General features: G+C 37.2%; 1 protein-coding gene across 1 annotated transcript in view; it reads left to right on the top strand.

Moving 5' to 3' along the window:
• Nucleotides 1-13,298, top strand: part of EFR3A (EFR3 homolog A) — a 56,739-nt gene that overhangs the window by 32,368 nt on the left and 11,073 nt on the right. Inside the window, exons 10-19 of the mRNA XM_081111107.1 lie at nt 1,210-1,345; nt 2,804-2,971; nt 5,535-5,649; nt 6,590-6,641; nt 8,379-8,551; nt 9,010-9,085; nt 9,801-9,962; nt 10,575-10,706; nt 11,676-11,743; nt 12,652-12,779. Of these exons, the coding sequence (XP_080967233.1) occupies nt 1,210-1,345; nt 2,804-2,971; nt 5,535-5,649; nt 6,590-6,641; nt 8,379-8,551; nt 9,010-9,085; nt 9,801-9,962; nt 10,575-10,706; nt 11,676-11,743; nt 12,652-12,779 (1,210 nt within the window). The remainder of the gene's footprint in view (nt 1-1,209; nt 1,346-2,803; nt 2,972-5,534; nt 5,650-6,589; nt 6,642-8,378; nt 8,552-9,009; nt 9,086-9,800; nt 9,963-10,574; nt 10,707-11,675; nt 11,744-12,651; nt 12,780-13,298) is intronic.

Here is a 13,298-nt window from a genome sequence, read left to right as displayed (position 1 = left end):
GTCAAAAATTGCTGCTATAAGATATAAAACATATTCTTAATTTAGTTGTCTCATTTATTTTTATTTACTACGTAATTGTTTTTCTTTGCCAGGATGGAAAGATATGTAATAAAAAGAATGAAATGATTATATGATAGTGCTGTTATTGTGCATTTATTTAATACAATGTGCACTTATATTTCACTGATAAACTAGTATTGGAATTGATATTTGTGACCGCAGCGTGTAGCTGATAACAACAACCATTTATTGAGTATCTATTCTGCAGTAGTGCCTGTGTTACCTCCTACTCTTTGTAGAAGCTGTGCTGGGACACTCCTGTCTACTGCAGAGGACCCTTTGCCTTCCCTCCAAACCAGAGCAGACCAGTTAGCTCTCAATATAAGTGGGATTTTAGGTCAATTTTTACACCGTGTATGTTTTTAACATAAAAGTCATTAATTCAAAGGAGATAAGGTTGTAAGAAACACAACTTTACTAATGGTCATACCAGGATTTATATCCCAGGTGTGCTGTTTACAAGAACAAGACTTAACACTTTCTTAGACTTGCATCCCAGTGTCAATTACAGTTATTGATCAAATTTATGTATATTGGTAAAATGTCTGTTGTAAATTGCAAATTTCATATCTTCTTGATTTAAATTTCATCAGGTACACATTGATAAGATTTTCATTTTGATAATGGCTCATGATTAGATGAAAGCTTTGTTTAGCATTGTTCATGTTCATAATAAAAAGTAGTATTTATCTAGTTTGAATAGGAGAGAGGTACTATAAATGTCATGTCTGTCTGTCTTTTAACAACATTTTGTTCTGTTATCAAATTGTAAGAGTATTGTAAGTGTTCTTTATGAAATTACAGAAAAATATAAAGAATAAAAATTTCTCATGAATTCTCCTGCCAGGAATGGCCAGCTTTAATATTTGGGTATATATAATTCTAGTCTTTTATACTTTTAAAAATCCAGATAGAATTTTATTAAACATAATATTTTGCAACTTACTTTTTCACTCAGGGTATCATAAATATTTTCCAGTATCCCTATTTATTCTTAAAAAGGATGATTTTTAATGGCGACATATTGGTCTATGACATAAGTACTGGCTCCTGTAAGTGGACGTCTAAGTGTCATGTGGTCTTGTTATGAATTCTGCTGGGATGCATGTAACTGTTCATATGTCTTTGGGCTGTTTTTTTTTCTTTCAGGCTCAGTATTCTCACCATGTGATCCAGGAGATACTAGGGCACCTTGATGCTCGTAAAAAAGATTCTCCACGGGTTCGAGCAGGTATTATTCAGGTTCTGTTAGAGGCTGTCGCCATTGCTGCCAAAGGTTCCATAGGTGAGTGCCAGCAGAAAAACAGAAACAAAGAAACCCCTTCTGCCTTAATCTATTTCAGAACGTTTCAGTCGATAGCGCAGTGTATGCGAAACCCTCTGAAAATATTTCTAATCTTTTTAAAGGTGCTGTAATTTTTCTTGAAATTTTTAGTTCACATGATTATTCTCAGACTTCTTTAGTGTACAATTAACTAAGTATTTTTCCCTCAAATCAATCTCTCCTTCCCTTCCTCCTTTTTTCTAATAAAGATTTTTGGATGCCAATTATATTATAAAGATTTGGGAGGATACAGATAAAAGAAACTTATAGTTTACTTGGAGTTCAACAACTCTACCTAGTACTGTAATGAAAGGTAGAATTGGATCACATGTAAGAAAATCAGGGTCAGAGAAGTGAGGGAAAATGGATTGGCAGGAGCAAATATTATGCAGCCTGTTTGGCTACAAGGTGTGGTGGCTTTCAAGTTCAGGTTGTGGCCAGATCACAGATGCAGCTCTGCAGTTGATTGACACTCATTAAAGAGTTACTATAATCTTTGTCAGATAAGTGTTTTAGGATAATTCATCTGGCTGCAAAATGCAGGACATTAGAAATAACGGGTTGTCATCATGGTAGGCATGAGGGAGGATACTTGATGTCGATGGCAGCGATAGGAATGTCAAGTCAACAGGATTTCATAGCTGACTATAACGAAAAGGGACGGGACAGATGGTGATATTTTTACGTGTACGTGGTTAGAAAAATGGAAGGGTCTTTAACAAAATCAGTGACATTAGGAGGAAAATCTGGTTATATTTTTTTGGTTCAAAATCAAAGTGGAAATACTCTACTGATACATTCTCACATTCATTCACTGTTGGATAAGAGTAGGCCTTTTGATTTGACTTCTCACTGCTTATCTTGTAACTTATCTCAAAGAGATGGAAGCAGGTTATATCATTGGGAAGTTATGTGTGGGGTGCCATGTGCTGGGCTCTGTACATCCCAAAAAGTGATAGAATGTGGCTGTCTGTCTAGTAATTGAGGCAAATTCTTCCTTCTTCAGCTGCAACAGATGCAAAATAAATTTCCTATGCTACAACGAGGTATAATATCATAATTCTATGGATTCTGACCCAACAATCAAGTTAGATGTTGTCCTCATACACATTATTTTGAATGGACAAAATTAGATAGGTAGAAAGTTTTGAGGAATCTTTATAAATATATACACATTTTGTGTGGGTTAGACAGTGATTCAAATTGTGAGCTGCTTAGAGATGCCAGTTAATGTTTGTTGGAATAACTGGGCCTTTAGTTAGATATGTCTCGTTTACTTTTTTAATGAACTGGTTAGTTCATAAATCAGTGAGTATATTCAGTTACTTAGAACATATCCAGAGATCTCTGGAGGGATTTGGGAGCTGGCTTTGCGTGCACACTGGGAAGGTGGTCTGCTCACCTCCGTGACCCCTGCAGGACCCACGGTGCTGGAGGTCTTCAACACGCTGCTGAAGCACCTGCGTCTCAGTGTGGAATTCGAAGCGAACGATGTCCACGGGGGATCGATGGGCAGCGTCAGCTTAAACTCGGCCTCCAAAGACAATGACGAGAAGATCGTGCAGAACGCCATCATCCAAACGATAGGTGAGGCCCTCTCCCTTCCCAGACGCCCCTGGGAGGCAGCAGGAAGAAGCTCTGCGGGAACAACTGGTGTCGGTGTGTGGTGACCTTCGCTCTTACTGTGGCTCTGGGATTGACTGGCATTGTTTATGGGTTCGCAGTGATACTTTAAGATGGTCTGTCAGATCAGCTCATCTTGTTTTCACAAAGTCAATATAAATTGCTTTTGCAACTTCTAGTTAATTCAGTGTTACCGTTTTACTTTAGGATGTTTAATTTATAGTTTCTCAAGTATTTTATTATAAACGTATATACAACAGATTCGAGCAATATTTCTGTGACATAACACATTCAGAAATAAAATGTGAAAATTAAAACATGACAGAATAAATGCAGTGCAGCACAGAAAGTACGATTTCTATGTAAACCACACTCTGGTTTCCTTGTTGAAGTTCTCGGTGCCCTGGCAGGTGGCAGGTGAGGTGCACATTCCTGGCTGTGGGCCGCGGGGTCACGCTGCTGTAGCTTCAGCACTGGAAGTTCGGAGGCTGCTGGCTACGTTCTTTCTTTTAAAATTACCAAAACGTAGTTCCCTGCGGTGTTTCTGGGGGACATTGGCATTGTTATTCAGCAGTTCCAGTACAAGCAGGGGGTACAGAGAATGAGTCACCTTCGGGGCTCTCCTCACAGTGGTCATGCTAGAGACTTTATGTCCCAGTGGTAATGACAGGCTCCCTGGGAACAGAAAGTCAGTGTCCAGTTTGGTAGGGTGATTGGAAACATTTCTAATTGGGTTCCTGAAGAGTTAAAAGTACCTTATAAGGAGGAAGGAGAGAGTGATAATGACATTGGCCTCGTCTTAGGCTAACGTTAATATTAGCTGTGTAGTTTCTTGTATGAGTTCTTAACCTCTCTTGTCTTCACGTCCACTAGACGAAACTGAGGCTAATAATAGTAACTAGTCTCATAAGGTTGTTGTGAAGTCCAAATACAAAGGAGTTTATTTCCCCAGAAATATGTGTTCCTTAAGCGTTAGCTAGAATAATACATTTTATGCAGATTGAGTAATATTAAGATCATGAGATTTTTTATTGCTGAAGTATGTGATAATGGGAAATGGTTTTTAACTCATGTCCATTCAAAATCATGAGTAGAACAACTTGAGTTTGTATAAGTGGATTATTACTAACTCCAACTAGGGGCCCAGTGCACGAATTCGTGCACCTTGAAAGGAACTGTGCGCCTCGCACAAGGCTGCTGTGGGCACAGGGGTGGGTCTCGGCCCATCTTACGTGCCCCCGCCTGGCCCCTCCCTCTGAGGGTCCCACCCCCCCCCCCCCCAGCCCCTGTCTGCCTGCAGCCCTGCTCCCACACACTGACGGCGCTGGCCCGACTCGCACCCGCTGACGGCGTTAAGTGATTGGGGCTGGCACCAGAAGCAGGGCCATCGAGAGGCAGCTGCTGGCCCTGATCACCCCTCAGGAGCAGGAGGAGGTGGAGAAGCCCTGAGGGGTGATCAGAGTGGGCAGCGGTTGTGAGCAGCGGCTCTGGCACCAGCAGCAGGTGCAAGCACCCAGCAGGACCACAGTGCATGACCAAAGAATTTTCAGTAACCACCAGAGGCTTGCCCGGATGACAGCAACCAGTGCCCCACCTTGGTCTGGTGTCCCCGCTTACCTGTTCCACCATCCCGCCATGGCCAGTGCCTGCCATGTTCCGCGCTCTGCCGCCTGCTGCTAACACCCGTCATGTTCCGTGCACACCCCCTGGTGGATCAGCACACGTCATAGCAACTGATTGTTTGATTATTCCCCTATTCAGTCTATTTGCATATTAGGGTTTTATACTTATAGATAATAGGGGCTGATGACAAGTCAGAAGGTCTCTGTAATGATTTTGTTGTACATTTAAGATCTGAACAAAAATAGCCATGATTTGATATCTGTTCTGAGCTTTCAAAGAAACAAAAAGTTTGAAGTTTGAGTAAGTGTTAATTAAATCTTGTAAGTATTTTATGACCAGGAAGTAAACCTTCAAAATCTAGAGCAGGTAAGCTTAAAATATCCACAAAACCCCGGAGTTCATGAGAAAAATGACAAGCAAGTTACTGTTTTTTAACATCAGCTGAATTATGTGTTTCAAATTAACTCACAGAGTTAAACTGTATCTTGGCCTATTATGACATTCTAAAACATTTAACAATCCCAGGAAACCAAGGCAGTGACCTAATTATTGACCTCTTTACCTGTGTCCTCATTATTGACTTCCTTACTAGAATAAGAAAGTAGGCTCACAGCATATGAGCAAGAGTTCATTAAAAATACTAACAAAGGTGTTTTTTTCCTTTTTCTAAAACTCCAACTCAAATTGATGACGATTTGCCACTGTTAATTATATGCAAAAGACTTATTAGTCCATTATATAGATCTTATATTGTCTATGATTAAATGATTTTGATTAAATGAAATTTTAATATCATTAGTGTTTAAAGACATTGTTTACCACATATTGAAAGATTTGGTTTAAAATATTTTTTTACTATATGGAAAAATTTCAGTTTGTAAAATTTATCTTAATATTTTTATAGGGTTCTTTGGAAGTAACCTACCAGATTATCAGAGGTCAGAAATCATGATGTTCATTATGGGGAAGGTACCAGTTTTTGGAACATCCACTCATACTTTGGACGTCAGTCAACTAGGGTATGCATATGTGGTTATCCAGCTATAAATTTCAACTTAATCTTGGTTTAATTTCATTTTAAAGAAATCTAGAAAGTGTTGTATTGTTTCTTTAATCACTAGTACTAAAAGTTCTGTGGAAAGTAGTATGTTTATGGTGCTAGATTGCTAAGCAATTGAATCAGCATTGTGTGCTTTTAGAATCATTTTTCAGCATATCATAAATTCTCTAATTTTTCTGTGTCTTTTATGGACCAGGTGGAAGGTTTATTTAGCCTGGATATTGTCTATATACATGGATATTTAGGGTAAAGCTTCAAGTTTTCTGTAAAAATTTAATAGTTAAAATCAGTATAGCAGGAATGTTGACTTATTCCTACAATTCTAAAACTGAAAGTGATTTTAAAGATCATATGTCTTGGTCACCTCATTTTATAGATTTGATTTTAAAACATGCTAAAGCTTTAGTTTGTGAATATTTTTGTGTTTTTTGCTACTTTAGTAAGGAAATAATAGTCTTATTTGATTTATATTTCTTTGACTGTTAATTAGATAACCCATTTTCCACTTGTTAATTGTTTTTTGAATCATCTGGTTTTCCTTTTAAATGTATTAGTCAATTAAATTATATTTACAGTAAATGTATTTCCCAGCGTATAGCATCTTTTTGTGTTGTTTTGTTATATATTCATATGATTTAATTTTCATGTCATTGCATGCATAGATCTGTTTCCTTTGAGAGCCAATAACTTTAATATTTTTGTTTGAATTTTATTTTTTTACATATAGCTCTTTAATTTATATTAAACTTAGAGTATAAAGGGAGCCATGACTTAGCTATTATTAAAATCTATTTAGCCAATATGAGTAGAGTTTTAAAATCAGTAAATAATAAGTAGATGAAGTAATGTGAATGTTAATTACTATTAATGAGATAATGCTAGTATGCTGTATCTTTTAGGGACTTGGGAACCAGGCGGATTCAGATAATGTTGCTGAGATCCTTGCTTATGGTAAGACATTGCGACAGGTGAGAGCCCTCCTCCTCACATGACTGAGGAGGTGAAAGCAGCTTCCCATTGGGAGCCTCTTTTCTTACATAGTCAGGTCCTAGTTATGGTTCGTTTTTTCTGTGGTTTGTGTAATTAAATATTAGCTTTCATTTTCTTGTATTTTATTATGCTTTTACTATTTATTCCTTCCTTCTCTTATCGTCTTATTTGACATTCATGGTGATGAAACATACAGAGGACAGGAAGTATTGCCCTGTGATAGCTGGAGATGCCTGGGCTCAGGGACTTGCAGTGGAAGCCGTGGGGGAGGTTCACCACGTCACGGAGCTAAAGAATAGAGCTTGGGCTTGAAATCCAGTGTTTGTCTATGGGTCATGCTATTCTTTCACACACTGACCCAATAGTGGCTTCTTCTTTGGGAAATAATTCAGCTATAAGTAGCTGAAAAGGAAAAGCATATCTAACATGGGAGGCCCTGTGCTTATTTCATAGTAATTATATTCCTCTTTGACTCAGCGACACTTCACATAATGCTGGTCGGGGCTTACTGTTGGGAATGTGTCCTTCCCCTGTCGGTGCTCTCACAATTTAATCTGAACATCTTTTGTCCATGATTTCATCTTTTAAAAGGAATATGTCATACCTGGGGAGAAGTACAGAAACATCTCATGTGATTTTCATGTTAATCCTGTTTATGGTACTTGTCATAAAGAAGTTTTAAATTCTAATATAGCCAATTTTATCAGTTCATTCCTGTGTTTTGTTCTTTTTTATTTGTGTCTTCACTCCTTGCCTCTTCTGATGACATAAGCACATTATTTATTATTTTCTTTAAAAAGTTTCTAAAATTTGGCTTTCTACATCTAAAACTTTGATCTGAAGATTATTTTTGTATGTTGTGTGGGACATGGATATATTTTTAATTTTTAGGGGGGTAGCAGTTATCCCACCAATATCTTTGCTTGCTTATAAGGTCACCTCCATCCTATAATACATGTTCCAAATATGTTTGCAAATATAAATGTACATTTAAATTGCCACCTCAAATTTTATCTGGTCCTTCCTATTTTTCGTTAAACAAATTCCCTAGTAGATCATCTTGACCTAATCCTAATTGTACCACATAGTCAGCTGGAAGAAGGTCTGTGTGGTATGGTTAAAATGTTTAACAGCGTTTAAGATACGCTGAAGATATGAAAAGCTTAAAATAGAGGTTCATTCAGAAATGTCAAATCAAGTATGTAATAAAGTACCGCTTTCCAAACTGAAAATGTATTCCTATTAACCTAACCTGCTTAATTTAAAAGAATAATTTAAACGTTTTCAGCTCTTACTTGAACCATTGCTAGCTAACCTTGTATTCATGTGGCACTGATTGCCTGTCCCACCCGCTCTTAGCCTCTCTGACCCTCGGTTTTCTCGTATAAAGTGGGGTGCGCGCATGCCCACCTCCCGGGGATGCGGGGAGGGTGCGGCTGCTGCACGTGGTGCTTAGGCCCTGCCTGCCATGTGGGAGATGGGGCTGTCATTACGGTTACTCTCTTGATGAATGATGTTTCCGTAATTCGGTAAAGTCCTCAGCACCTTACAGAACTTTTATTTTTTTATTCAGGCTGATGTCCATACTTGTTCCCCTTAGTTTATGGCTCTCATAGAACAGTTTTGAGAATTTTACCAAACAAGGACTCATGACAAAGGTGTGTTGTTTGTTTCTTTGATCTTCCTCCCTGTAATCAGGTCACCTCTGGGTACAAAGCGAAGACGATTGTTACTGCGCTACCTGGGTCTTTTCTGGATCCTCTGCTGTCACCATCCCTCATGGAGGACTATGAATTGAGACAGTTAGTCTTGGAAGTGATGCATAATCTCATGGATCGCCATGACAACAGGGCAAAGCTTCGAGGGATCAGGTAGTGCGCCATCTTGAAATAGGCTTAATGATGATGTTTTTTAGTTTCTACATTCACATATTTAAATGTGATATTTTTAAATCTAGGATTTTCAGGTTTTATTAATCCAGAGTTTTATTTAATTGGTATCAAGAGCAGTTAATTATCAGTATAGTTTAAGATAGCAGATGTTTAGAGGTCTTTTCAAAGATCTCAACTACTAGTGGTTACTAGTTACGTGAATTTTAATTTTGCTTTAAACTTAGAAATGGCATTAGGAGTCAAGATTACTTTATAAAATTCTTAATTAAACTTCCTAAGTCAGTGATATGATTACATAATAGACTGACTTAGCATGCTCATTGAAAAGAGTGTTACATAGTTTAGACTCCTAAGTATAGCTCTTGATTTGCCACATAACCCATGATATTATAACTAAATGTGCTGTTTATTAAAAATTATATATTGATTATCTCTAGAATAATACCTGATGTAGCTGACCTAAAGATCAAAAGAGAAAAAATCTGTAGACAAGACACAAGTTTCATGAAAAAGGTGAGATTATCTTCTAAAAAATAATGCATGATATGAGTTAAATAATGATGTAAGTGAAAGCCATTTGAATAGTTAGGTAGTTTTATATTGACATATGGCCTTGAAATGAAGCCATACTTTATTAATAGATTGAGGTTGGCGTGGTTTGGGGGAAACCTCTGCGCAGTCCCTGGGAATTTCTGTAACCTCTCCCTCTGTGTCAGCTTCAGACTTGCCTTTGGGGACTTCATGCCAACGCATAGCTGAACCTGCAAGGCTCTTCCCTGGACGAGCGCTAACCGCCTCCCAGGAGGCTCCTCTCTCAGACAAGGCAGCTTAGCACCTTCGCCCTCAGCCAGATCCCCCCTATTTACCAAGGCCCCCCTGACCCTGCCATCCACTTCAGTTTTTGCTTATATCAATCTGCAGTTTGCTTTTGTCTTTTCAAATACCACTGAAAATATTTTCATTGTTGACACTAAAACTTCTTCTTACTTGCTGTTTTTATTTAAGGCTTCTTCGTCAACTCTTCTGTTAGTTTGTAGTTGTATGCTGGTATATTTGTTGATGTTAATGATGGGGATACAATTTGACCATCTAATTATCAGTTTAAATTTCTCTTCCACCGTATATTGTGTAATAAGATAGCTACTTTATAAGAGGTTATATGCATGTGAAATCTGCCTTTACTACATTTGAAGCAAACATCTTTTTCCTCTGTCATGACCCTTTTCAGAATGGGCAACAACTATATCGGCACATTTATTTGGGCTGTAAAGAGGAAGACAACGTTCAGAAAAACTATGAGTTACTCTATACTTCTCTTGCTCTTATGACAATTGAATTGGCCAATGAAGAGGTGGTTATTGATCTCATCCGCTTAGCCATTGCTTTACAGGTATGCTTTCGTAGCCTTTCATTGAGGAAAACATTTTTGTATGAAACAGATACCATCTTTAAAGTGTTGTTGCACTTATCCAAGGACATGAATTTTTAAAAGGGAGTGTCTAGTTTTAAATCTATAATACTCAAGACAATGACCATAGGCATTTGTTTTGTTAAATGTTGAATGAGCATTTGTTTGTGTGCTAAATATTGACCGAGTCCCCAGGAAAATACTGTGATGAAAGGACAGCATGATCCCTGAGCTCATACTTGGAGTTCAGTGGGAAAGATAGTCATTAAATAATATATATATTTAGTTGTTTGGTTAGGAGTTAAGTATTCTGTAAAAAAGGACAGTAAACAATGAGAGTATGTGTATATATTATATGTGTATACCAGAGAGATGTTTATATATTTAATATATATATACTATTTTTTCTTAGGAAAAGCTAGTTGAGAGATTTTACTCTTCTATAAATGGGCTTTTATTCTCCTTTTAGAATTTAAAAAAAAATAACTTCTTATAAGGTGACATTTTGGTTAGCATTCCACACCACCCGCAGCTCTCAGTGGCGCCGTGGAGGGACCTGGGAGCCTAAGCCTTGTGCTGTGCTTTCTGTTAAAGGACAGCGCCATCCTCAACGAGGACAGCCTGCCCATGTTCCACCGCTGCGGCATCATGGCGCTGGTGGCCGCCTACCTCAACTTCGTCAGCCAGATGATCGCCGTCCCTGCGTTTTGCCAGCATGTTACCAAGGTCAGGTATTGCGAAAAGCTCCTCAACTTGGTTTTTATACAAACATGGCTCATTTTCTTTTGGTGATGATTAATTTCAATTTTGATGTTTATGTATCAAATTCAGATAATTCTATAAATTATGCAGTGACTGGGTCTTTTCTGGATCCTCTGTCGTAAATGGAAACTACATTAAACCATTATGAATCTTAGTATCTAAATTTTCTTAAATTTTACTATTTTTGTTGTTATTGTTTTAAACTAGTCTACTTGAGCCACATCTCAAAAGTTGAATAACTTTGTTCTCAGAGATTTGTTCTTGGTCATTCGACTATATTTGGCTTTTTCAGCAGTAACTCATTAAATAATTACTTGAATGATTTAAAAACATTTTAGGGGAACCTCATCTTATGGAATTGGGAGTACATCTCTCAGTCCTTACTAAAATGTTGGATTTTAGTGCATTCTAAGAAATAGAACTCATTCATTCACTAAACAAGTGAATATTTAATGCTGTGAAAGCAGAGTTACCCCTTAGGTTGCTCACAGTTGACGGAGGAGCCAGACTTCCCGTGCACTGAGCCCTCTCCTGAGGGCTGCCCAAGGAGCACGGGGTTGGGGCATGCTGAGGGCTGGTGCTTTGTGAGGGATTTCCAAAGCAGAGGCAGCTGAGAACATACGTGTTTTGACCCTTTGCAGTAGGTTTAATCAGGTGTAACGGGTCATTGTGTTTTTACTACATGTATTACTTTATTGTCATGATTTTGTTACCTGGTGAATTTTAAAAATAATGTAAAATGTAAAAACAAAATGAACTCTGCATTTGGGCTGTAAGAATAGTTTAAATTTAAAAATAAAGTGATGGTATTTCTCATATATGTTTAGTTTTTGTTTCTGTTTTTTGTTTGTTGTTTTAGCTTTCCATGTTTTCATAGCAGGGTCCTGAGAAGAGAGGTTTTCTATTTTTATTTTGTTTCTGGGTATTTTTCAGGTTATTGAAATGCGGACAATGGAAGCCCCTTATTTTCTGCCAGAGCACGTTTTCAGAGATAAGTGCACGTATGTTAAATCTTCACATTTTAAGGCGGGGTGCTGACTTGAGAGAACAGTCAGTGATTATAAAGGAATCAGCTGCTGAGAATAATTTTCTGGTGTTTTATAATAATCATGTTTTGTGTTTCTGGCATTTAATTTGTCTCACTTCTTTCTCTTGCCATAGAAGTTCTTATGCATGATAAATATAGGCTTGTGCAAACGTAGATCAATCTTTGATTAAAAAATATTTATCTTTTTAATATGGAGATATATCTCCTAAATAGCATGTTCTCATATAAATGAACACTCCTTTAAAGAAATACAATATCCTGTTCAAGATTTTCCATAATAGATAACAGTACTCATAAAATTCTGGGAGAAAGACTATATTAAGGAAAATTAATAATTTATACACTACATTCTTTCTTGCTATTCAAACAAAAAATAAATGAACAATGTGCTCTTCACACTTTTGGGCTCTAAAAGCGGTTTTCTATTGAAAGCATCAACATAAGATAAAATTAGGCCGTTTGATAGGAAAGAGAAGCTTATGTGATTGGGCAAGTGCTTCCTGTCACTTGCCGGCCCATGCGGTTTTTCATTAACTAGCACAGACGGCATGTTTATGTTCTTCTCTCAGTAGGTTTTAATCACCTTGCAAGTTAAAGCTGAATTTAGTCCTCTTTATCATGTAATGTGTGAATACCAACAGGACAATGTAAGCCTGACCTCACCGCTATTGGGGAATGAGTCACAGCAGAATGGTCCTGCTTTAAAGAGCTCAAATTAGTCCTCTAAATTATACTATGCCTATTGCTAATTACAGTTCATTTATAATATTTAGGCTTTGACCTGGAATGTTTGAATGATAACTTATTTTTGCACGGTAATTTAAATAACACCGAATTACTTTTGTTTGATCAATCTGACAGGCTTCCAAAATCTTTGGAGAAACATGACAAAAGTTTGTACTTTTTGACCAACAAGATTGCAGAGTCACTAGGTGGAAGTGGCTATAGTGTTGAGAGATTGTCAGTGCCATATGTACCACAAGTCACAGGTGAGTGGAGGCTGATTAGAGCTCTCATTCTAGTGATGTTTCAATAACTTTTCCATTCTCAGCGATGAAAATAGTTTGTATATTTACTGTACCACAGCTTTACAAATGCTCAGGGTGGTTACTTGTATTTTTCTATTTTCCTCTTGAAAACTTAATAAGTCTCTAAAGGTATATACAGGGATGAGCAAAAGTAAGTTTACAGTTGTAAGTATGCTAAACTGTTATTCTTTTATTATTAATTATTGTATTATTATTAACCTACTTTTGCCCACCCCTGTATGTGATTTTATCATGAACAGATTTAATCTTCAAGTGATTATTATAGTTGTACTAAATAATAATATACTTTAAACAAAGAAGGAAAGTGAGATCTTTCCTCATTAACCAATGTTGTGTTTAACTTTATGGAAATGGGTGAAAATTGTTTAATTAGTTAATTTTGTTTATTGAGCTTAATGAATTAGGCAACTTTGGTCACGTGAAAGAGTACAGATCATTTGCTGTGCAAAGAAGTCTGAA

The sequence above is a fragment of the Myotis nattereri genome (genome assembly GCF_964212035.1).
Source record: "Myotis nattereri genome assembly, chromosome: 17".
Lineage (NCBI taxonomy): Eukaryota > Metazoa > Chordata > Mammalia > Chiroptera > Vespertilionidae > Myotis > Myotis nattereri.
This window is presented reverse-complemented; position numbering and strand designations above follow the sequence as displayed.